General features: G+C 38.3%; 1 protein-coding gene across 1 annotated transcript in view; it reads right to left on the bottom strand.

The window, feature by feature from the left end:
* Positions 1–21,815, bottom strand: part of LOC129723133 (uncharacterized) — a 41,483-nt gene extending 19,668 nt beyond the window's left edge. The window contains exons 1-2 of the mRNA XM_055677126.1: positions 21,592–21,815; positions 21,036–21,219 (exon numbers count right to left, since the gene is read on the bottom strand). Coding sequence (XP_055533101.1) covers positions 21,036–21,219; positions 21,592–21,624 — 217 coding nt within the window. The 5' untranslated portion in view covers positions 21,625–21,815. The remainder of the gene's footprint in view (positions 1–21,035; positions 21,220–21,591) is intronic.
* Between the last annotated feature and the right edge of the window lie 4,455 nt (positions 21,816–26,270).

Here is a 26,270-nt window from a genome sequence, read left to right as displayed (position 1 = left end):
TCAATAAAACTCTAACGCTGGATCGCGCTGATCACAGCAACCACAGAAGTGGAACGATTGACAAGCAGCTACGATTGAAAGTCTGCAGAGCAGCTCGGACGAACCCTGGGATCACCCTGCGCGATTTGGCTATGTAGTTCTCGACACCGTACAGCACTTTTCGACGAATCTGTCGGCATGAAGGCCTGCGGTCGTTCCACGCCACCAAGCACCCCAACAGGACCCTCAAGCAGAATCTCGTTGCAAAACATCGCGCTAGGATACTGCATGAGAAAGTCTTGACCAAATATGCCGGCTGCATTTTAATGGATGGCGAGACATATGTAAAATGGATTTCGCGCAGCTCCCAGGAGAAAAACTCTGTTTGTTTAAGTTCAAGGGTGATGTTGCCAAGGGGTTTAAATTCGTGTTTACCGACAAGTTCGCTCGAAACTTGATGGTGTGGCAGGGGATCTGCAGATGCGGCGAAAAAAACAAGGTTTTCAACAGCCGTTCATCCAATCATATGACAGTCCGGTGAAGTTCTGGCCTGACTTGGCCAGCCACCACTACAGCCGGGAAGTCATGGATTCGTAAAGGGAGAATGGAATTGATATCAACGAAAAAGCTATCAACCCACCAAATAACCCTGATTTTTATGTCCACTTGAAAAATATTGGGCGAACGATAAAAAGCAGATGGTGGAAGAAAATGATGGAAGAAAATGGCGGATCGAGTTGACTGTTCCACTGTGCAGAAGATGATGGGCGGTATAAAACGAAAAGTGGGTAAATCCATTCAGACGAATATTTTTTTCTGTATTTTTCCTTTAAAGATCAATAAATTTGCTGCAAAATAATATCTCGCGATTTTTTCTACGTGTTTCTTGAATAAACTATCGGCTTACGAAAAAAATGAACCTCCACATGAATCTTCCTAATTTGCTTTACTTTTGAACGTACTTCACTTAATTTCAAGCAATGTAATGCACATGAACAAAACGTATTCTAACCCTGATTAATTAGTGCTTGACAATCAAAAGTACGTTACTGTAAACATAAACATTTCATTCGACACGGTGCGACAATATTCGGCAAATATTTCTGAGTCTATCTTCATTGAACATAATTTGAACAAGTCATCACAACAGACACATAGGTCACTTAAACGATTAAACAACAGACCTTGTGGAGAAACAGCGTCTACCGCAACCTGTTGCAAGGTGGCCCATAGACTGCCATAACAGTACTCAGCTTGGTTCGAATCGAATTGAATACTGCGAGTAAAAAACCATAATGCCACATCACGGAAGACATTGAAACGTAAATTGTCTATCTAGGTTTACCGATTTACGGTACTAGAGGATCGCAACTGGCGTTGAAGTGGGTTAGTCACTATTCCTGTCCAGGCAGGCGCCAATTGAGTCAAGTTCAAGGAACAAGATTTTTTCAAATGGTACACTCAAGCCATACTTCAAGCCGGTTTGATTGCCACAAATAAAGTCAATAACGAAATCCATTCCGTCCGTTTTGGTGATAAGCGACGCGTTGTCAAAACTTGAAATGCCTTTGCTGCGTAACGGTTTTTGGCCAACGACAAAAGGCAGAAAGTTCCTTGCCATTCGGCTTTATAATAACAGGTCCATTGACCGTTTTGCCACAACTCAACCATCCTGAAATACGACGACAGCCTGAAAAACCAGAAATACAATTTACGCGAAAGCGATGCAGAGGACTTCGAAAGAAATCCATAAAATAAGACAACGTTTGCAGATAAATTATACTCGGCGCAAAATATGCCTCTTTATGAGCAAGGTTTTGTCCTCTGTCCCCCGTCGTATCTTATGTTCTTCGGTCGGTCTTGATGCTGGAGACATTGTGATGCACATCGGAGCGAGAAAACCACGCACTTGATGGCGACGAGAAATGACGATGCGCAGCGAGATTTCAATAAAAGTTAATTACCTTGTCGACCTGGGCGTTGCGACAAGTCCTGCCGGTCGGTTCAGTTGTAATTGTAACGTTGTATGTAAGCGTAGATTGACTATTTACACAATTGTGTGCTGTTGAAAATGTATGCGATAGTCCTTCGAAAAAATTCGACCAGTGTAACCACAACCAATCACTCTGGGTTTTTAAGTGACAGTGCTATTAAAATTTGCATAACTTACTGAGTATTGCCTTCCCTATAAGACGTATATAAGTCACGTAGTTTAATACATACTTGTGCCGGGCACTTACTGTGCTTTTGTATAGTCAGTTAAGATCAAGTTGCTAAAACGTGTTTCTTTTTACGCTGATAGCACACACTTTTTTGCTGTGCTGTTAAGAGCGACGCAAATACAAATGGCTTGTAAATAATCTACCATATACGAACTCTGTCCAAGCTTAATCGTAATGGCTTCTCATAATGGTGATAATCTCGTTGAAACCTGATGTGTGTATGTTTACGGTGTACACTGTGATTGGCGTTGTGATGAACACGCTTTCTGTTGTCGCGACACACGATTGGCATTTTTGCCCTGTCCGTGCATAATAATTTGTCTCCGTTGTCAGTGAGTAGAGTATTGAGGACAGGGGTAATGTGCATGCAAATTTCGCAACCAGAGCCGTCTGGAGAAATTTACACCGATGACATTCCACGTGAAGATGTATTCACTTGCGATAACAGAAGAATATACGTTACCGTTATGTTTGGTTTCTTTGAGACTTTTTGATTTGTAAACAATCAAAAGCCATCCGTAAACAGTGTAGACCACTAACCAATGTATTAAAACGAGACAGTATTATTACTATAAGGACGCAGTATATGCCAATTAACTCGTGCTGGTGGATGAAAGTTTTTCTTTCGTAAGGTTATACAAGAAAAGAAAAAGGAAAGAGTATAAAAACAGAATTTTCACTTTCAGATACGACAAAATATTTCACACAGCAAATGTCCTCCTGTAGCACTTCATATAGAGGAGTAATTCCATGCGAAATAACGAAAATTTATTCAGAATGTTTGATTTCCGATTCTGATTACACACTTTGATTACTTTGACGCACATTCAGAAAATTAATTTTAAAATAAATTAAAAGCATTTACTTAACATAATACAACAGCAAGAATAAGTATCATGAAATGACGTCTCCATAAAAACTTTGCGAATTTACAGCTGAACCGGAAATGATCGGTCCAGATAGATTTACAAAGTAGCGTAGAATGGCTCAGAACCTATATTTACATTCGGAACAGTGCACTACTTTGGAAATAAAAAACACATTAAACAGCTCGAACACAGTTTGTTCCATCCATATTCAAGAGACGTAAATAAACAAAAATCTTAGATTGGAATGATTTGATTTACAAATCAATGAGAAGGTTTTACTATATGCTAAGCAAAACATTGAAGTTGTTTTCTTCCCCGAAGAAGCATTCATAACAAAACGTCCACTACTAAAATTGAAGACAATAGCTTCAGAGGTTCTCAAGAAAACTTTCTTCATACGAATGTGCCACTTGAACTTGGATGTAGATGTTAGCAGTGCGAGGTTTATGGTCTGACACTTCTCTGTACTTAAACTGAAGGAACATTAGTGCGAAATCTCGAAGCAATGTATTACTTTACTGGAACGCCCTGCATGTGGGGAAAATTGATTTCTCATGCTTAGCCGCTGCTAAAGGTGCAGGCTTCGCTCATTATGCTTTTAAAACAGCGCCGAGTCATAGCTGTGAAAGCTGTAAAACGTGGTGACCATACGATCGGCACCACTTTAAGTGTCAAGCTGTGTGCAAATCGAATCGCTTGTAGGCGCGTTAAACCGTCGCGTTGGAAATATCGCTACCAGTCAACTAAACCAGCGAATCAACGAGGATATTTTATTGAATTTCTTTTTAAATACATTAAATCATCATTTATTCTACTTATCTCTGTTGATACTCTAAAAGTGGCGAACATCACGTATCGAGTTTCCATTAACAGCTAATTGAAGCAAATGTAAATCCGTTTTACTGTATAAAATGCATTTTACGAAGCAATGGCTCGTGCATCTATAGGAGGCGAACACATCGAATCATCGAATTCAATAACATACAGTACAGTTGTGTTGAAAAACTCCAAGCAAAAATGGGTGCACCTTTTCAGTAAGGCTCACGTTAATGAACGCGCACATATTCATTGTGAAAATGAGATGATAAAAGCACAAACTCAACTGCTACTACAGAGAAACCTAAAACTATCGTTGCGTTATACTCCAAGGGCTCATGTGGCTGTCAAAGTCAATACATTTTTCATCTACCACTCATTGATTCTGGTACCCACTTTTTGGTTGGTTTACCCTAAAACAACTGAAATAGAGTAAACGTCTCGGAATTGTCAGTAGGCATATTCTCGAATAAACACCCTTTTAGATGAAAAAAACAAGAACTCAACGTTTGTTTCAGTACATTGTGCATTTTCAATGAATAAGATAGTTTTCGAGAGCATTTGAAATGAAATATAGACGCTGTGATATATTGACGTTTATAGTCCCCTGTTATATTCAGCTACATCAGCTGAACATGAACCCAGAATGGATTTTTTTTTTTTTTTCATTTTGAAATGTGAACATCTATAACAAAACACATTTACATAAAACAATGAGCACAATTTTTGAAAGTAAAATAGAACACACTAATTAGGTTTATGCCATAATCAGCAATTAATTCGTTTCTTATTTTTCTAGCCATCCTCTATCGGCTGCACCAGTTAAACAAATTTATATTCAAGCTCTAATTCGATTTGCCCTTGCATTTGAATAGCACAATGACAATACCGCTAATGTAACTAATCTCATGGCTTAGCGGCTTCATTCGCTCTAACTGCCGTACCGCGGCGTGAACCGAAGAAAGCCTGTGGGAAGCTGAGATGTTGATTCGCCGTGACGACTAGTGATGTGTGTAAGGGAGCTTCAAAAACTAAGTTATTTGGAATATTCTTTTAATATAAGCAATTTTAAACACACAAATAACCTTCTTCAGCTTTACAACAAGCTACCTGCTGCTGATGGTGATGATGGTGGATTGATTTCAGGTAGCCGTCAGAACAGAGGGTTCGAAATAGTTCTCATTTTATATCATCATTATAAGTTCCATCTTGATGGAGGAGTTCTCTTCTTTCGGTTCATCTTCTCCTATTCGCTTGATTCGGTAAAGCACGTATCGCCGGAGCAATCATCTCATAAAAGTCATTATATCGACAATAAAAAACACAAATCGCTCGTTTCGGTGGCACCTTGAAAAGTTCGCAAGTTGAATCAGTTACTAGAAAGGTAGAACCGCAGCTCGACTAGTCTGTTTATTGCATGCACAATTTAAACGACTGTCTATATTTACAAAACTCCAACCACAGTCAAAATGCATGGTCAAATTGAAGCACTCTGCTTCACTCTGTGTTCGGGACGAGTTTTGAGGTTTCAATCGTCAGCACTTTTTGTGTTTTTTTTTTTATCGAACCACTGTTTCAAATTGTCGGCCCGTGTTTTACCCTTTGCTCCGCTCGTAATGCTGCCGATACGGTAAGACTGCCTGGTTTGCCAGCCGCTAGCCGATGGATCGGCCCGGAAGAGGAATAATGTTCAGCGCGTAAATTATACTTCTCCGGTGCGTAGATATTATTGCTTCTCAACTAGCGTTCACTATTCCGAGGCGGAAAGGTTACGGAATCGTTGTGATAAAGAGTCATTTGAATATCACAGTGTGGGGTCTATTAAGAGTGTTGTAATAGTCACATTGAGTGCAGTATTCGATTTTTTTATGCACGTGAAAATGGAACAGTAAAATGCTGACTATTGCGTAAAATGTGTTCTTCGATCAATGGTTTACTGCTGGGTGAATTGAAACCTTTGTTATTGCTGTTTCCTCATAACTCTTGAGTACCCCAGCGCAATGGGATTTTAATTGCGTATGCATTTAAAGTGAGTGCGTGTGGATTCCACTTTCTAGTGGACTAGATATGCCAACACTTAAAAAAGAGATGGTTAGAATTTGTTGTTCCATAAACAGTAAGCACTCCAGGGTCGCAGGGAAATTTTTAACTTGGTTACGTTATATGTAGCTAGAAATGCGCATCAACCAAATGATTATACGACAAACTATAGACATAGTATTGATGATATTCACGAATGCGCTCGTTTGACATTAGATGTGTATTACATTCCGAAAATGCTTCAATAACATCCAGTTATGGGAGCATTTCCAAGTAATCTTCCTTAATCTTTAGCTGCAAAATCTCGCTTATCTTCTGGAGCATAGATCTGTAGCCTTCCCGAGGATAGATTCACTACACAGTACAACAGTCAGCATTCAAATATTGGGATCAGCCTTGACTCTTCGACGGAACTATAACCGCAGTTGAAGATCAAGCAACTCGTATAGGAAACTTCGACTTTTACTTTGTGTTCCGCAGGGAAGCGTGAGTTTCCGTTTACTTTTTAATCACCCACGCCACAGACTTGCAAGATAATCCAGCTTCCGGTTTGACACTAAAAGATTTAAAAGTTGACTGCACCTAATCATTTTTTCTTTCCCTTCCCACATGATAAGTAAATCGAATCGAAATTACGATAATTTTAAACACACTGCGGTAGAATAGATCGAGCAGAACTCTCTTAATACAAAGTGAGTAGTAATAAATGTCAGTAAAGTAAAGGTTTGACGCTTGCATTATGAAAGGAGAGGACGCTTGCATTAATTTTGGGGCCATCCACATACCACGTGGATAGATTTTTAACGATGTATTGATTCTAACACAAGGTACAATGAACAGCAATGGAGCTCTCAAAGTTTTGGAGAAACATCCCTATATCATCAGCCTGCAAACTTTTTGGAACATTCGAACAGCCAGTTTGTCTTGAGGATTGAAAAAAGCTGTGTTGCAAATATTCGATCATTTTGTTAACTGTGGCAATCCTATAGCAGGAACATTTTTTCGTCTGAAAACATAATTTCACACCAAAACATTCTTCATGGTTGACTGCGAAATTACCAATTCTTGGCAATCTTACGTCCAAACTGACGGAGATTTCGTTTTATTCGCTCTGTTATTTCTTGGAATGTTTCCGGATTCTCCGCAGTAAGTTAATAACGAGGTTTGAGGAGTCTTTTTCGTTTTTTTTGTGTCGCTTGACGAAACGAAAGATGAATCTTTCGATTAACCCCCCTCTTAGCTAGCATCACCAACTTCGCACGCACGGATTCCAAGGGTGTTAAATCCAAGATTTTTTGAGTAATCGCTTTGAACTGTTCAAAGTTGGAGATCTTGTATTCAGCAAGCTTCGACATTCTGTAGGACCAGACAAAAAAGTCCATTGCGTTCAAATCTGGGGAGTTTGGCGCTATTCATATTTTTCCCAAGAAATGTCAAAATGTCTCTACACCAGCCTTGAACCAAGTTAGCAGTATGCGCTGGTTCACCGTCTCGCTGGAGCACATATTACATAGCAGCACTCATCTCCGAGAAGGTTTCGATTACTCGGGGCAACAATTTTCTAAAATCTTCCGTTTCACAGCAAACAGCATTGACTTAGATCCCTTAGTCGATGAAAACCAGTGGATGCATACTTCGCTTGCAAACTACTCTCCAAACCGTCACTGTTGCACTCTGGAATCGAGGAACACTTTTTTCGGACACAATCGATCATTTTGTGCTTTATGTGGCATATTGTTTTTATCAGCAAAAATGAACTCGTGACCAGCGTGCCATGAAAGTAAAATGCTCGCTCTACGGAGCCTTTTTTCTGATAGGACTCGGAAACGCCGTGAACATTACGCTTCTAGAAGGCCTTACACGAAAGGTAAGATAACAAAATATTGTGGGCAGAATCTCAGATCGATGACAAGTTTTCAAACTAAATGTTGCCCTTTTCGTCGAATATGCGTGACCAACCAGGTCTTCTACTCCAAAGAGGATATCTCCTTGTACCTTGTGATGGTTTTATAAACGAAATTTCGCTAAACCCCACACGATTTCGGAAGTTTGTATATTACGCAAGGGCGGTCACCGGCCAAAAACAATTGTACAGCATCATTACTCTGTATATACAGTGAGTTCAAACGTATCGGCGAAAAGTAGTATATACCAAGTTATAATCTAATTTCAATGCTGAAAGTGGAAAATTTATTTGGAAAAGTTCATTAAATTTTGATCAATAATGAGTCATGTTTAACAACTTGCACCACCATTAAAGTGGTCTCACTGGTCAAAATAGGTATCGACCCTAAGACGCTCAACTTTATTTAATTTATTCCCAAGCTAAGCCCACAGTATGATAATTCCCAAGCTAAGCTAAGTATGGTTACCCACCACCACACACGCTCAGTATCTTACACCCATCGTAGGACGAAACAACGATGAAGCTCTAGGGTTCTTAACCGACACTTCAGCTGCCTCCACTACGCCGTCACCTTTGGGATTCCTTGTGCTGGTTTTTGATTCAACTCAAACACCTGTAACAGGTTCAAGGTTTAACTGCTGATTTTCCAGTTAAGCTGAGCTGACTGCCCTAACCCAGTCACGTCCACTGCAGCGTTCGTTCATCAAAGTCGTCTCGGACCCTGTGGCTAGTGGCGAGAACGCGGTCTTCCAACTGACATACTCAGGCAAATATTACTTTGACTCAGGTTTATCTCTGTGTGATGAGGTTTCCCGCACTCAGGTGACGACGTATTTTCCCAAGCTCGACAATATTCCCTCATCTCCAAACGCTATTCTGTCGCATCATCAAACCATCCTATCGAATTTCTGGAACCATGACATCGCTGACGGTACCAGAAGAGCATCACTTATTCCTAGCCGGAAGTAGGTACGCATTGTGTATAGCATTATAGAAGCCCCTCTCAATCAGCAACATAACATTTCTGCGACTTCCCGTAATGTTACACAATTAGCGTTACTCGTTCTCGTCCGACTTGTTGGTCTATTTTTAAAACGTCAAAGGAATTAATTGCTCTATAACGGACTACAAATTTTCATGCTCCGATACCTATGACATCTACGTCTTCACGGAAACCTGGTTAAATGCGAATACGGTGTTGAATCAACCGTTCGATGAGTCGTATGCTTTATATAGAGAGGACCGCTCTCCGACAAAAAGTGATAAACGTTCAGGGGGTGGTGTTTTGCTGGCCATCTGCTCTTACATCAACTCGTGTCAAGGTTACCCTTCCAGGTTACTTCGAAATTGAATAACTCTTGATTTCGTCTAGATCGTTATCGAAGACTTCAACCTTCACAGTATTACATGGCGGTCAAATCCAAATAGCTCTGGAAATAGCTTAACCTCCGGATGTTTGTTGGATGCTTCCAGCACAGCTTGCCTTAGACAACTGAGTGGGGTTCTCAATGAAAGCGGTCGTTTGTTAGACCTCTACTTCGTGAGCGACGAACTGGGTACAAAATGTGGCCTAATGCGGGCCCCATGTTCGTTAGTCAACGATTGTAGGCATCACCCAGCATTGCTATTATCAATGCCGCGCGGCAGTGGGAGTGTTTTCGTTGATGCTAGAGCGAAGACCATTATGACTTCAGCAAAGCCGATTATGAAGAGATGGACTCCCTTCTCATGGAAGTTGCCTGGGAGGAGCTTACTCGAGATCACGATGTCAACCTAGCTGCTTCTGCTCTATGCCATCGATCAACTTGTTCCGAAGAAGCTTACACAAGAGCAACGTCATCCCACATGGGCCAGAGGAACAGAGAAAGGAAACTAGTCTTCCTACATGGATGCGCAATGGCAATCGCTAAGCTTTTACCATGGATGAAATAGCCTCCCTTTTTCTCGCAAAATTCAGCAGCGTTTTCCTGAATGTACCGGCTAGCTCACAAGCTATCATCAGTGCTACTGCGAATGTACCTGTTTTATCATACTTTGGTCCTCACCACTCGATAACTATGGATGTTATTATTAGAGCAGCCAAACGTTCGTAAAATTCTTCCCGTGTTGACCCAGATGGTGTTCCAGCCGTTGTTCTCATGCTCTTGCATCCCCACAAGCAGTGATTTTCGATTCCTCACTCACTCTTGAGTCTTTCCAAGCGGCTGAAAAAATTCTTGTCTTCCCGGTTCGCAGAAAAGGATGCAAGCGTACCGTTTCCAACTATTGAGGAATTGACACCTTGTGCACTTCGTCAAAGCATTTCGAGCTGATTGTTCTGAGCTTTTTGACAAAGAAATGCTTGCAGTATATTTCGTCAGATCAACATGGTTTCGTTCAGAAACGATCCACTACCACTAGTATCTTTCACCTTCTTCATCGTACGGCATATTATTGATTTGGCTAAATTTGAGAGATTAGTGAAATCTGGTGTTCCACAAGGTAGTCATCTTGGGCCATTCTTATTTCTGTTGTAAGATTTAAACTACGTTCTGAAATGCAGGAAGAAATCTGTTTATCAATGTTTCCAAATGATCAGTGATATACTTCAGGCGTAAACGACAGTTAGCTTTTAACGAGCACCGTGAAAAACCTTGGAGTACTTCTTGATTCTTCAATAACGTTCAAAAACCAAGTGTCATACATGGTTTCGGAAGCATCTTCTCAGTTAGGATTCAACTTACGGTTTTTCAAATACTTCCAGGATGTGTACTGCACGGGAAAAGCCAAAACGAACTACAGTATGCACGAACTGATGGATGACTGGGTTTATCCATTGAATGTGACGTCTGATGGGCTATTACGCGCATATGAACCAGCATATCAGTCAATATCACGCCGGTTGATGATGAATACGTTGCCCGTCGAGGTTTGTGTTGATTGGTGTCAATAATTTAATATAAGAGTTGGCCATACCGATACAGATTTTATCTATCACTGCTGCGATTGAATTAGAGAAAAATATATATTTGTGTCAATGCACTGTATGTGCCGTGTATTCGACAATTGTTTTGAATGTTTCGATTTTAATTTGTCTAGACGTGTAATTAGAAATAACTTTTTAAGAGTGTTGTCTGTTTAATTTAGTCCTTACTTGTTAATCTTGGTTTTAGTTTTAGTCATTGAGGTTGTTGCTACCTGCTGACTGTATAAAAAATAATAAAAATAATAATGAAAACTGATTAAACATTTTTATAAATGCGGTTGATTTGACTCCACAATAGCACTTCGAACTTCTGAATCTAATGGTTTCCTTTCTAATGCCTGCCAACACGCAAAAAAAAATGGTTGTCCTTCAAGCCGTAGAATTTAACATGGAACAGCGTGTTATATTGTTGCGTGCTACGCTCTATTCGACTGCTTCTGCTGATTGTCAACACGAAGTGAGACATCAATTCATCACACACTCTTATTGTGAACCAGCAGGCTACCGAAAGTGAGCTATAGAAAACAAGGAATTCGGCAAATGTCAACTCACCTTTTCAGTAATTTATCATCAAATGCCACTTATTATCCCACGAGCTTAGGGTAAACTACATCTATCGATAAAAACTTTCTAAATTCGTTCAGTAGTTGCAAGATTATTAGCATTAAAATGTGCCTTACATTTTCGTTACACTTTTCAGAGCACGCCACTCTACTAAACTACTGAGACATAGTGCAGAAGACCTTAAATATTAGCGAACTTTTGAACAGGTACCGACAATCACAGTGTGTCACAATTTTAAAGATATCATGAAATGCAGTCGATCATTGTTGTTGCTGGATTGTTAGTGGCTTTCCGTGAACGTGCGCATAGCAGTATATTGACACAATTCACCCATTTCGGATTCAACCTCTAACTGTTGTAAGTAAAAATAGGTAAAACCAAGCCGAATTGTGAACCAAACCAAGCTTTCGAATTGTACATTTGCATAGCAGTGCATTGACACAAATATTTTTTTTCTTCAACTCAATCGCAGCTGTGAAAGATAAAAGCAAAAAAAATCTGTATCGGTATGGCCAACTCTCACATTCAATTATTAAAATCAATTAACACAAATCTCGACGGGCAACGTATTGTTCATCAGCCAGCGTGATATTGACTGATATGCTGGTTCATATGCGCCTAATAGCCCATCAGACGTCACATTCAATAGACGAACCCAGTCATCCATCAACCCGAACCTACCGCAAACCACAGCGTACCAGCATGGGAATCGAGCGGAAGACAAACGCACAATCAGTAGTTGGTAGCATATAGCTTTGGTGTCTTCCTCCGCCAAGACGAGCTGCGTGGTATACTTAGCAAACACCGGCTACCCACAGCCGCCCCAATCTCTGCCCACCAGTATGTTGGCTCTGGGCTATAACCAATTCGCGCCCTGCTGTCTGGGTTGAACCGCGCCACTCCGCTAGAGAGCCCGTGGGCGAAAAACCGTCATCATGGCAGCTTCGCCAAAGGAGGCTAGTTGTTTTCAAACAAACAAGGTAGACACCGGCAGAAACCGAGTGAACTTGTATCGTCATGAAAGACTATGCAGCATCCCACGTATTTTTTTCAGATGCCGGTAACGGACGCATAAAACCACATTCCGATTTATGCGGTTGTCACTGGTCAGTCACCACAAAATTGCACCGTACAATCGAACAAGTCAATGCTCTCGTATCGTATGTTTGTTGTTCCGGAATATATCGTTCGTTCACCGTTTTTTTATCGGTTTTTTCTCTACCGACAAAAAAGGAAATCAACAACTCTTTCAGCTCCATTTACTGTTCATCATCTCCGTACCTATCTGCAGACGCGTTGAAATTTTATCTCAGGAAGGGAGATATTATCGGGGTACATCTTGAACCGACAGGTTGTTATAGCTAAGAAAGGAATTGCAGGGATCGTAGAAGTGAAATCCTTTAATAGACGCAAACCACAATCCCTTCGAACAGAGAGCATGACTGGACAATTTGTCTAAAACAACAAACAGACAGACGAATCGAGAAAAAGACGGTTGCGTCGTTTGCTTGGCGAGTGAATGCTCAAAGTAAGGCGAAGGCAAATTATTATGCATATAAAAAGCAACCAAGTGGAAGGAACATAGTGCGCCCGCAGAGCAAAGAGGACTGCTCTATTCCACACGTGGTGCCCTGAGGCACCCGAAGGCACTCTGCGGGGTGGGAGGCGAACCAACGCAATGCAATGCGGACAGGATGAACCGATTAAAGAATCTCATGAAAGATAGGGAAAGAAATATGCTTTGAAGGACTTAAACCGTCTTCGAATGGTGGCGGCTTTTTCTATCTCTTTTTTTTTTAATTTCGTGTAGTTTCGTAGGATGCTTCTTTACGCGATTCGCTATGAATAGCATAAACCGGAATGAGTAATTACTGTCGGAAACTTATTTCAAACGGTCTAGGTACAGGGGCGTATGAGAAGCAGATTCAAGGTTATTCCAAAGTACTTGTATTGCGAATATCCATTACGCTTTTTTATGGCTGTGAGTATGCTTTTGGAGAGTAATCCATACTAGCATGTGCTTTGCAGATTGCAACGCACAGTGGAGAATCGCTGGCCATCAGCCAAAAAAATTTTTTTTTCGTTAGCTGTTCCATAATATTTTTCCTTTATTGCTATAACATTTAAGTGTCTAAATCCAAAATTTGGGCGCAATATCATGAAATCTGAATTTTTTATGACTTTTCAAAGCTTGGCAAACTGACGTCTTTTGTCTTTTTTTTTTTGAAAAAAAAGTACATTACTTTGAAACGCTCTGTAGCTTCAATGATAGCTTGGATTTTTTTGGCGTCAAAGGAAAAGTTGTTGTAAATATTGTGCAAAACAAACCCTTTTTATTAGATATTGTGAAATTTAGTCATAGTAGGCCTGACACTAAAAAAATATAAAAAAACGTGATTTTTTTGTAGAAAAGTAGCTTAAAAGTTTAGTTGCCGCAATTTGCCACGGTTGTGACTACATTCAAAATTTAGGTAAAAACGTATACTTTCAAATGCATACTGTCCGCTGTAGCGCAAAACTGCGCAAATTGTCACTTTAGTGAAAAAAGCGATAGCAAATTTTTTTAGTTTTTATTTTTGTAGTTGAAATTTCATCCAGGATTAATCTTAATCATAGCCATGATACCCCATTAATGAAAATTTATGATATCGTACTCAATCCGTAAGGAAAAAATATAAATTTGGGCAAAAATCACAAAATTTATCAATGAAAAGTTATAAAATAAGTGTTAAACAAGAAAACAGTAAACAAATCTTTATGAAATTTTATTTATGTCAAACTTTATCACTTTCTGCAAATTTAAAACAATATTAAAAACATTCAGCCCTTTTCAATTTACGATCATGAAATTCGCTAAACTGATTGAAGTGTCAAATACACAGCAATATATATAATAGCAGCATATTCATACCATCAAACTCCGGCTAACAATAGCCCGTTTGAAGATTGCTTTTGCTTCGCACTCGTTTGCATACAAAAGTAACGCAAACATTTTGCTCTATGAGGAAAAAACAAAGAACAGTGGTCGCACTCCGCATCTTTTCGTATTCATTTAGAACGTTGTGTCATTCCAGTGTCTTGGTTTTCAAATTCATAAATTCGTTGAATTTTATTATGGAGCCTTCAACTTCAGCGGCACCACCTAATTCAATGTCTAGTAAGTTGTCAATCCATGGTGTTATACATGTATTTAAATGTCCTCTTTCAACCATAGAAACCGGATTAGGAAGATAACATATATATGAAACAATGAAATATCGAAAATCACTAGAAGAAATGAAAATTGCAGCGAAAGACATTTTTCTTGCTGATAAGTATAATGAACTTCAAATTTTCTGGAAACAATTCAACACAAGAGATCACAGCGGAAGATGATGATGATGATGATGATGATGACTTTTTCAATTTGTAATTAGTTTGTATTACTTATGTTGTTTTAGTTTATCTAAAAAATATATATATTTAGGCAAAATTTGTTTAGTTCAAGGGGTCGTCCATGAATTACGTATTTTTTCAATGGGGAGGACGCCCGGTGGCACTACTTGTGGTCAAACATCATATAATTCTATAAAAAAGGAAAAAATTGTCAAAAATATTATAAATTGGGTTTCGTGCTTTATGGACGGACCCAAACAAAAAATGGATACCAAATTCGTGTTCAGCGCCCCCAAATTATGTAAATACCAAGTTTTTGTCGCATTTATCGACACTTTTTTTTGCTTGGTCAGCCTTTGTATGGAGTCGCCCCACTGTGCAACGGCGTGTACTGCCCATAATCGCAAACCAGTCCCACCTGCATTTTTGTCGTTCTTCTTGAGAAGTTATGGTAAATGTCTATCTCATTATATTATGTCGAAAATATGGGAATAAACCACACTTAACAGCTGAAATAACTTAAGAATGAAAAATACCTTTACGCGCTGTTTTGTCAACTAGATGAAAATGAAGCTGGGACTGATATGCGATTATGGGCAGTGTAGCTGAATGAGTTTGCAATTGGTTAAAATCGAAAAATACAGTACTGTTTCATATGTGCTCGGATATCCCAAAGTAATAATGAAGGTTAAGCTAATAAAACATTTTCCCAACAAATGATGGAACTGATAGACGCTGCAATCAAGCACATTGATCATCTCATAGACAGATCGGTCAGAAGTTATCACGCCTCTTTTTCTGTATATCTGACCAACGCTGATGCTAGATTTACATATGCCCTGAAATAATCTTATCAAATTCACTTGCTATGCATGGCCGCATGCATAATCAAGCGAGTCTGTTTTTTCTTTCATCACAGACAAGCAAACTGGTATTCAAAAGAGCGTATTATTCAAGCAGAAAAAATATTTGGCCAAACTAATCAACAGGGCGTATTTTAGTATAAAAAATAAGCAAATGTCATGTTGTTGTGAAAACAAATCGAATGTCATGAATGAATCATTTCTTTCATCATCTGCTTTTCGTTTGCCAATATCCAAAAATCTTTATATTCTTCCCTATTTTATTTTACCAGTCATCGCAAATGTGTGGTCTTGCGTTAACGCCAAGTGAAACATCGAAGCGTACATCAACATCATCAACGTCAACAGTTGCTTAACATTCATTTCGGCGGTTCGTTCAGACTAGCAGCTACTAGCGATCGGTTGGTTGGTCATTATCACTAATTTTGGTATATACCAGATCTCACCGTTCCACGCGGAGATGCAGTGCTGCATGCGGCATCGAATTTGTAACGATCATATTTTTCGTCGGATTCCGAGTGCTCTTCTTTCTGGTTTCGGATGGATTTATTATCAAATATATGTTCTGGTTTTGAGTTTACGTCGTTACCCTGCGCAGTATCAATTGTGTAAATAGTTTAACCCGACGGTGGTCAGCCTGGGTGAGGCGGTGAGGCTAACAAATTGAATAAACACTGCGTCGGGTTTGACACCGTCGAACCGAAGTAGCACATAATAAACAGAGAGGATAGAAAGTAGTGCTGTGCTGTGCGTTCCAATTGATACGGTTCTCACAAAGACACCCTAGTTTGGGATCGATCCGGCTGAACCTGCTAAGAGATTAGGTACACGCTTCGAGCTTTCTGAAACGTGTGAATATAATTTGGAGTAGCGTGATTTTCTGATTTGGTAGAAACCGATTGAGAAAAAAGCTAAATCGAAAAAGTAAATAACCTGTAGACTAATGAACGCTCAATACTTTGTACTTTGTTCTTCTAGCTCAAATAGCAGAATAATACTTGCAAACGGCATTACCGTCCAACATACAAAAATAATCCTTAACCCTTTATAAGGCTGTGGAAACTGCGCAAGAAGCCAGTACAAGTTCAGTAGAACGCAAATTAAATGTAAAAATTATTATCCCCACACTTCTAGCAGTTTTAGAAAATTTGGACTGTTGCAAGATAACCTTAAAAGTCCTTGTTTAAGCATAATTCATAAACAACATTCTTGGTGCAGCAAAAAAAAAATTCGTGCCTTAAAAAAAGTTAAAGAATCAGTCTTTTCTACTTCAACACTATAAATGCTTTGAAAAGGCATTTCAACAACAATTCCAGTTTAAAACTCTAGATAAATATATCCTTTTAAACAATATTGTATCATCATCAAAGCATATACATACTTGAAGTTTTACCCTAAACTTTAGTGGAGTTTTTTTTGTCTTTAATCTTTGAAGCTTTTAAATTTTACATTTTAAGGAAAAAAAATCATTTTTAAGCATCGTAAAATCAGATTCCATGCATCATTGATAACGAGTCTTATACTCAAGTTTTTAAGTCCAGAGAGATTATATTTTAAGATTTGGAAAATGCTTTTACTGAGTTTTTTCCTCCAATGTTTTCTTTTTTGAAAACACATTGAATTTGCTACGTTTTTCTCTTTGACGACACTTATATCAGTGGATTTGCTTATATTGAAGCCCATTCACCAAGAAATTGGTTTTCAGTGGAGAAAGTTCCTTTTTCGAGAGTGTTTTCTTTTGTAGCAGAGCATGTGTAGTTAGGGTATCTATTCTATTATCGTCAGACTTGTTCTATTACCGTCAGAGGGTTTAAGGGAGTCGTAGAGAACTAATCTTTTGTAGAAGGATGCTCTACAATATGAAGAACCGTCATGCAATGAACTTAAATTCTAGGGCATCATTTATTTCTTGAATATATTGGGACAAGCCAGATGATAATAGAACCGATTAAACAACATTAAATTAAAACAATATTAAAGGCCAGGCTGAATAATTTTAATGAAAAAACACTATTCATAAAATATTTTATACACGGAGCATTTCGTCCTACTGGCACTTAATAAGCATTGAAACACTCTCAAACTATAGCCAATTTTTTACTGACTTTGCTTACAAACCGGATATAAAAATCGAACCGTAGAGGTCCCGAATAAAACTTCTATGCTAAAAAAATCAATTTTCGTGCTAGGGAGTCGTTTAAAAGAGAATCGCATATTGGTTAAAAAATTCTCCCTGAATATTTTTCAGTTTTCCCTGATATTCCGCGATTTCCCTGATCGAAATATGAATTCCCTGACATTCGCTGATTTTTCAGGTTTTTCCAGGTTTTGACACCCTGTACCTATATGTCAACTGATATTATTACAATCATAAGCAAAAAAATTATGGTTTAAAGTTAATACTAATTGATCAGTTACAACTGTTGTCTTTAAGAAAAATGTTCAAAAAGTCCGATAATAGAACTATGAAAGGTTCAATTTTCCAGACACGAATGCATCTTTGATGTGAAGTGTTTAAAATTAATGAAAAATATTTGTATGGCACCCCTCCCTTCCAAAAGAAGGAGGGGTGTCAAAACATTATGGGATATTTTTTACAACTAAAAACATTTATCTGACAAATTTGATTCCATTTGTTGATTAGTGTATGGATCAGACAAACCGGATTGCATTTTTATATGTATAGATCACAACATCAATTTTTTAGAACCTAAAGAGTGAATATACATTTATTGGATTGAAGCGATCATGTAAATCTATTTTTACAAATAATAAGTTTGAATGAGAAAGGCTGGGTCTGACCGCTAGGTGGATTTATTCAGGTTTTTTCAGGAGCTATCAATATTCAAAAGCTGGTTGAGAATATAAAAACGAAAATGGTTTAAGCCTTGTATTGTTATATTTTTCCTCATGGTTGTAAAAACTATACTGGTTCAGATTTGAAATCTACTTCTCAAAATTATTTCCTAATTGGCTACTTGTTTTATCTGGGAAAGAGTTGAAAATATAAAAAAAAGTTATGAAAAAAACCTAAATTAATCCACCTAGCGGTCAGACTCAGCCTTTCTCATTCAAACTTATTATTTGTAAATATAGATTTACATGAATGCTTAAATCCAATAAATGTTTATCCACTCTTTGGGTTCTAAAATATTGATGTTGTAATTAAAGTATAAAATATGAAATTTGACGTAATGTTAGTACTTAAGAAATAGCGAAATGAAAGCAATGACTCTTAATTTCGAACAATTTAATCACGAGCGATGCCGGGAACGTTCAGATAGTACGATACCACATTTAAATCATGTTGAGGCCATATATATTGATCGAAGCAGGTAAAGTGTTGAATAGTCTTTGAATTTCTTTTCTTTCTAAAACTTTTAAACAGCATATCAAATTGTTATGAAGTTTGTTATTTGTAAGTTTGAGAGATGACTCATTTGTATGACACTAGTTATGTTCAAATAAGTCGTGTAATACTTGAGATAATAGACTTTCGTTGTTTTACAAATTAAAACATAACGCTTGCTTAAGTTTGATTACAATCAAAAGAAAAGGTAACGTATGGGGCAGCCAAACTTTGAAACCACGTGTTCAATCATAATTTAACCCTTAACTAGCCCGTTCATCTGATATCAATATTGTTCAAATCGGTTGTGTAGTTTCTAAGATAATGAAGTTTCGTGATTTTCACATTTCGATACATTACAGACGAAGTTACAGTCCGATTACTGCAAAATTCAATAGGGTGTTATGAGGTAGGTAGACCTTTTATTTGATACTAATTCTGTGGAAATCGGGTCAACCATCTCTGAGAAATATGAGTGAGTCCAAGTAAGTTGTCTTGGAATATGTTTCTTTTCATAGCTGGATTTCACATTTTTTAACATAACAGGCAAAGTAATAATCCGTTTGTAAAAAAAATCATTAGGGTCTTATGGGGACCTTTCATATGACACTAATTTTATAAAAATCGGGCCAGCCATCTCTGAGAAACATGAGTGAGATTAAATAGTCTCCAGAACACGTTTCTTTCCATAACTTCTGAACCACATGTTCAATCTTCATAAAATTCAATAGTTAAGGGTTTTTAAGGTAGCCCGTTCATTTGAAACTAATTTTAATCAAATCAGATGTGTGGTTTCTGAGATATTGATGTTTCGTGATTTTTACACTTTGATACATAACCTCTAAACTAGAAATCAGATTACAATAAAATCAATAGGGTCTTATAGGGCAACTAGACCTTTCATTTGCAATTAATTTCATTGAAATCTGTTCGGTCAGACCATCTCTGAGAATAGTGAGTGCGAAAAAAGGTGCACATACACACGTACACACCCACACACAAACATATACACCTATACATGCTTATATGCAGAAAATGCTCGATTCGTCTAACTGAGTCGAGTAGTATATGACATTCGGCCATTTGGATCACTTTTCTACCTTTTAATTAGCCAGTGATCGTTAGGAGGAAGTCAATATGTTTACTTTCATTATGTGATTTCACATTTTCATGAACAACGGACAAAGTTACAATTCGATTGCAATGAAATTCAATAGCAACCTATGGGGCAACTAGACCTTTCATTTGACACTAATTTTGTGAAAATCGGTTCAGCCATCTCTGAGAAAAATGAGTGAGTTTAAACAACCTCAGGATAACTTTTCTTTACATAACTTTTGAACCATATGTTTAATCATTACGAAATTCAAAAGTTAAGGGTTCTGGAGACAGCCCGATCATTTGAAACCAATTTCATTGAAATCGGTTGTGTGGTTTCTGAGATATTGATGTTTCGTGATTTTTACATTTTGATACATAACCTCTAAACTAAAAATCCGATTGCAATGAAATTCAATAGCAACCTATGGCGCAACTAGACCTTTCATTTGCAATTAATTTTAGGAAAATCGGTCCAGCCATCTCTAAGAAAAGTGAGTGAGAAAAAAAAGTTGCACATACATACACACACACACACACACACACACACACACACACACACACACACACACACACACACACACACATATACACACATACATACATACATACAGAAAATGCTCAGTTCGTCGAAAGGGGTCGAGTGGTATATGACATTCGGCCATTGGGACCACTTTTATACCTTTGGTTTTTCCAGTGATTGCTATACCTTTCTAGGAGAAAGGCAAAACGATCAATTTTCGTGTCGATGGTTTGAGAAGAAAATTTGTAAATAACTAAATTATAAACAAAGGAAATATCGCTACACATGTGAGTTCTTTCGAGCGTTTTTGGTAATAAAAAATAAACTTATGAATACTTCGCTGCAATCAAGCGATAAAACGCAGATTTTTCTTATGAAGAAAAAAAACTGCAACCCATCCACCTTCAATTTACAGCCTACCGGTTCGGGTGGAACAGTAGGTACTTCTTGCAAAGGAGACACTTACCTTGATCGAACTGCAAATTTTTCAACAGCAGAGACCGGTGCACAGTATCCAGCGCCAGAAGGATTGATGGGTTTCTTCTTACACTGGTGATGTTTGCATTTTCGCTGGTCTCACTATTTTGGTCATTGCCTTCCTCGCTGGCACTACTGCTGCTGGTGCTGTTGTTGTTGCTTTTATTGGCGATCTTCGCAGATTTAAACGCCAGAGGGAATACAAAACCGGCAAGAAAAAAAAACAAGAACACAGAACAGGGAATAAGAGTCGGAAACCGGAATTATTTCGCGAAGCGATTGCGTGAAAACGAGTCCTGTTGGGAATGTGTTATTACTGCCGGTGAAAGAATTTTGCCTTTCTCTTCACGCAACACAAATCATATCTTTTCCGCATTATTGTACTAGCGACTTTTTCTTGTACTTTAAATATTTACACTGTCGACCTTGGTAACCGACGAAACTTCATTACATTGTACTTTTCCGTCATAACCTCAATTTTCTACACTCTGTTATTACAGTATTACTAGGGAAAAAGTCCGTTACGTGATCCCTAAAATACTTACTATTGAGCACTTCTCTTCAAGAGTCGCATCCATCAATTTGACACTTATTTTAATACTAAACCACACACCAGCTTAAAAAAAACTAGTTTTTAACACAAGTTTGTCTAATATCCTTGAAGCAGGAGTCTAGCATAAAACAAGCACAGCACGGCTTAAACGAAGAGATCTTTCGTGTTACGTTACGCAAAAACTACCGCTCATATACGCGCGTATGTTTACTCGACCGATGATCGGATTTGAATGAGCGAGCAACTAACGAATGCAAACGTCAAAAGTCGGGCGATTCAACGAAGAGGCCAGGCCAGGAAAAGCGGAGCAAAGAAGAGAACAACAACAAAAACCTACAGGGTTCAGTGGCAATCATCGAAAAGCGTTCAAAGCCGAACCGAAGCTGGTATAATCAGAGATGTGTAATACATGCCGTAAGGCTCATGTTGACCTAGGGCTGTTGACGTCCAAAAAAAAAGTATCATGCATTTTGGGGTAAGAACAGTGAAAGGATAATCTTCTTTATTGTAACCCTAAAACATTTGAAGTGTTGCCGGGTATTCTTCCGTTAAAACATTGTTTTTGGAATCTCTCTTACCGGTTGCTAATTCGATGCACAGTTATGAACCCATTAGTAATTGAAAATTTCGAGAGGTTGGTCGACCTTCAATATCAATCCAGATTTATGACTTTATATTTTGACTATATGGCTCAAGATATTAATGCTTCTTCATACGATTCCTCCAATATCGCACTTTTAGATACTTCTTCTTCGACACCACCATGAAACAAGAAATTTCTGGTATCCCGGATCAATTGCGACCCCAAGAGATCCCTAAGGTTTTTTTCCAATAAGTTTAAACATGTTAGTTATGATAAAAGGTTTTACACTGACGGATCTAATCTAAATGAGTCCACTGGCTTCGGTGTTTTCCACGAAAATTTTACCGCCTCCTACAAACTCGATGCTCCTGCTTCCGTGTACACCGCAGAACTTGCTGCTATTCAGTACTCCCTTGGGATCATCGAAACCCTACCCATAAACCACTACTTCATCTTCACAGACATTCTCAGTGCCATTGAGGCTCTGCGATCGATGAAGACTGTGAAGCACACCCCGTGTTTCCTGGGTAAAATACAATGGTTTTTAAGTGCTTTAACAAATAAAAATTACCGGGTTACCTTAGCGTGGGTCCCTCCTCATTGCTCGATTCCGGGCAATGAAAAGGCTGACTCTTTAGCTAAGGTGGGTGCTATTGATGGCGATATTTATGAAAGGCCTATTGCTTATGATTAATTTTATAGTATTTTGCGCCAGAGAACACGTCAGGTATCGACGAAAGCATGGTTCAAGGGGTTGGATGTAGGTCGAGACTTCATTCGCGTGATGTCAAGACTTATGTCCAAATACTACACTTTAAACACGCACCTCTTTCGTATAGGGCTTGTAGAAAGTAATCACTGCGTTTGTGGCGATGGCTACCATGACATCGAGCATGTTGTTTGGTCGTGTACCGAATTCTTTGGTGCTAGGTCCAAGCTAACAGATTCCCTTCGGGCCCGAGGAAGACAACCGAACGTTCCCGTTAGAGATATTCTGGGAAGCGGTGATTTCCAGTAAGTCAGAACTCTACTTGTTCCTAAAAAATGCCGACATTAACGTTTGAAAAAAATATCTTTTGTATATTCACCAGAATACCCAACCCACTATGTACTGATTGACGAGCATACTGGAGATACAGAAAGCTTACACAAAGCGGAAACAACGCGGCACCCCTAGCGAGACTCTGCCACGATACAAACTTCTAACGTTAGCAGTGCAATAAATCGAAAAATTAAGTAAATTATAAGATATTAGATATAAGCGAATAGTTATTAATTATTAGAGATAAGTCAGTTTTATTTTTCATGTTAGTCAGTTCTTTAAAAACAAATTCAACTCCCAACCTTAAAATTCCCAACCATAAAATGGCAATGCCATACTAACCCCAGTAAATCGGGCGTAACGGTCACTCCTTCTAACAAAATTCGCTTCTTTTCAAATTTAAAAACCAATACATTGTGAACACTGCTTCGTTAAGCTACCGCATATGAGCTAGAAAATAAATAACTTTAAAACTAAAAAAATCAAAGGAAGGTTGTGTGCAAAGCCACGGCCGCAAGGTTGAAGTAGAATACTTTTTCAAGAAAGATAACCTACTAAGCGCTACCCATTGCTATGCCACAGCTGTGGCCGCTTTTCGCAATCGCTGGTATCCACTGCACTGCTACTGCTGCTGCTAAAGGATGACTGTTGTTGTCGCGGTCTACAACTATTATGAGCGGCTTCGGCTAAAACTAGCGAACCTATACATTAGAGAAATGACAAAACACTCACCGTTAAGGCAACTGTCAACATCAAAACGGATAACGGCAATGCAAATTTATACAGCTCGCCCGTTTTGATGTTGACAATTGCCTTAACGGTGAGTGTCTTGTCATTTCTCTAATGTATAGGTTCGCTAGCTAAAACAGACTCTTATATAGGCCAAATAGCATGTTTTAAATTGCAAGGTATATGATTCTGTCGACTGTGCTTGGGAAGCAATCATATAACGACCAGTCAGAGGTCGAATTTTTCGTTTTGACAAGGCTTGACTATTTTCGATTGTACAAAAGTTTGAATAATAAAATTATAGTTATCTTCATTTGGGAAGAATCTTAGAAGATTTTGCTATCTATTGCTGCAAGAACGAAGAAAATCCATCGAATACTAACCGATTTATTAGCATTTGAAATTGGACATATTTTTCCCTTTTTTTCGATTTTAGATTTTCATTTCGCATCCCTATGTAGCCGAACTTCTTGAGAGAAGTATTCTACTTCAAAAAAACCCTAAAACATTGTATGGTTGCATGGTTTCAAGGTCTAAGTTAATGGTTTTTATTATTACCTACCATGGTTTAACAACATTATTGTTGATAAATTCACCGCCCAAATTTTACCATGAGGAACGTTGTCAGTGACTTCTAAATATATAGGAAAAATGCCCAATAAATATATAGGAAAAATGGACCAAGGTTGTTAATACGATAGATTATCGTCGATAATCGTCATCGCCGTTACCGATTAAGTATGGTATCGTTACTGACGATGACGATAGCGTCTTCAAACATTAACGATATCGGCGATGACGATAGTCACTAGACGTTATCAGCTCACTAACGCCTCATGCCAGTTTCGTCTGCTATGGTAGCGAATGATGTAACGACTTGATCAAAAAGCAGACACGGGGTGAGGAAACGTTTTTTCACTTCGGAAGGTTGGAGACGAAACATCACTAGGCAACAGGAGGAAACTTTTTTTTATTTGTCTATGTTTCGCTTCTCATCAGGAAAATAAATGTCTCAGTTTTGATTGTTTTAGCTTATGAGGCGCTTTTTGAAGCACAAATTCGAATAGTAATGTATGTAGCATTGTCATATTTTCATTTAAAATGCATCTAAATGATATATCTAATGCAGCAAAAGATGATATTGCAGTGGTTGGTGATAAACAAACGTTATTGATTCGATACCGTTCAGTATCTATCGTCTTTGACAATGACGATAATGTCTGAAGACGTAAGCGTCATTGTCGATAACGATAACAGACGGTATCGTTATCGGCGTTTACGATGAATTATCGATTAACAACCTTGGTTAGGACACCTAACCAAATTCTTTTCATAGTAAAAATCAATGTTTTTTACTGTTCTGGACAATAATATTTGATCTACTTTTTACAATAAAACAACGCAGTTTAACCCTCTAGTGCCCAAATTAATTTCTAAACGGACTTCGATAAAATCATTAAAAACCATTATAAACACTTTTTAAGTATTTATTAAAGCTTTTCGGAACTTCGACTGAAGCCCGCCAAATGGCGGCATTGGGCACTAGAGGGTTAATTATGATATAATATGTACAATAATAGCATTTTTAGTTTTTTTTTATATTTTCAAAAGGTATTAATTGTATCGTTTCAAAGGAAAGGTAATTGACAATGCAAGTTTTTGTTTATAAATTATTAATGAGTAGTCATTACGGTGTTAACGCATTAAGCGAAGCGAAGTGAAAATTGGCTGCAGCTGACAGAATATAAACGAACGCAAGTTTTCGCTTGCTGCTGCTTCACTAGCGTTTGCATGCTTGAAAAAAGAAAACCCAAGTGTAAAAGATGAAATCCACAACCTTCGATTTCGCTGGATCGAATTTGTTTACAGTTCCAAGCGAAGTGAAATTTTTGCAGGTTGCATTTTTCACGAGCGTGAAAAATGAACATTTTGTATGAGATTTTCACTTCGCTTTGAATTCTAAATAGGGCTTAACCAACAAAAAGCATCAGAACATTAGGGCATCTTCAGCGGTGGTCCAAATTGTTGCTTTGTTCTATTTTTTTCGAGCCTTTGGCACCCTTATGCCGAGTAACAGTGAATGACAATGAACTCATGTCCTGGGCTCAAATTAATTTGTGCCCGCTGTCAGCAGTAAGATGAAGATGTATGAAAAGGAGCGTTTTTACATATGTTGAGATGTTAGCCCTTGAAACATGGCGTGATGCCAAAGGGGTGATTTTTTTGGAACAAACTCAAATTCACTGCTGCACCGGTGATGTAAATTTTGTTTTATACCAGATCTAAATTGAAAAAAATTGAAACTGGTATACGTTTT

Source organism: Wyeomyia smithii, chromosome 2, assembly GCF_029784165.1.
Source record: "Wyeomyia smithii strain HCP4-BCI-WySm-NY-G18 chromosome 2, ASM2978416v1, whole genome shotgun sequence".
NCBI classification, from domain to species: Eukaryota; Metazoa; Arthropoda; class Insecta; order Diptera; family Culicidae; genus Wyeomyia; species Wyeomyia smithii.
The sequence above is the reverse complement of the archived record's forward strand: the minus strand, read 5'-3'. Positions and strand labels throughout refer to the sequence as shown.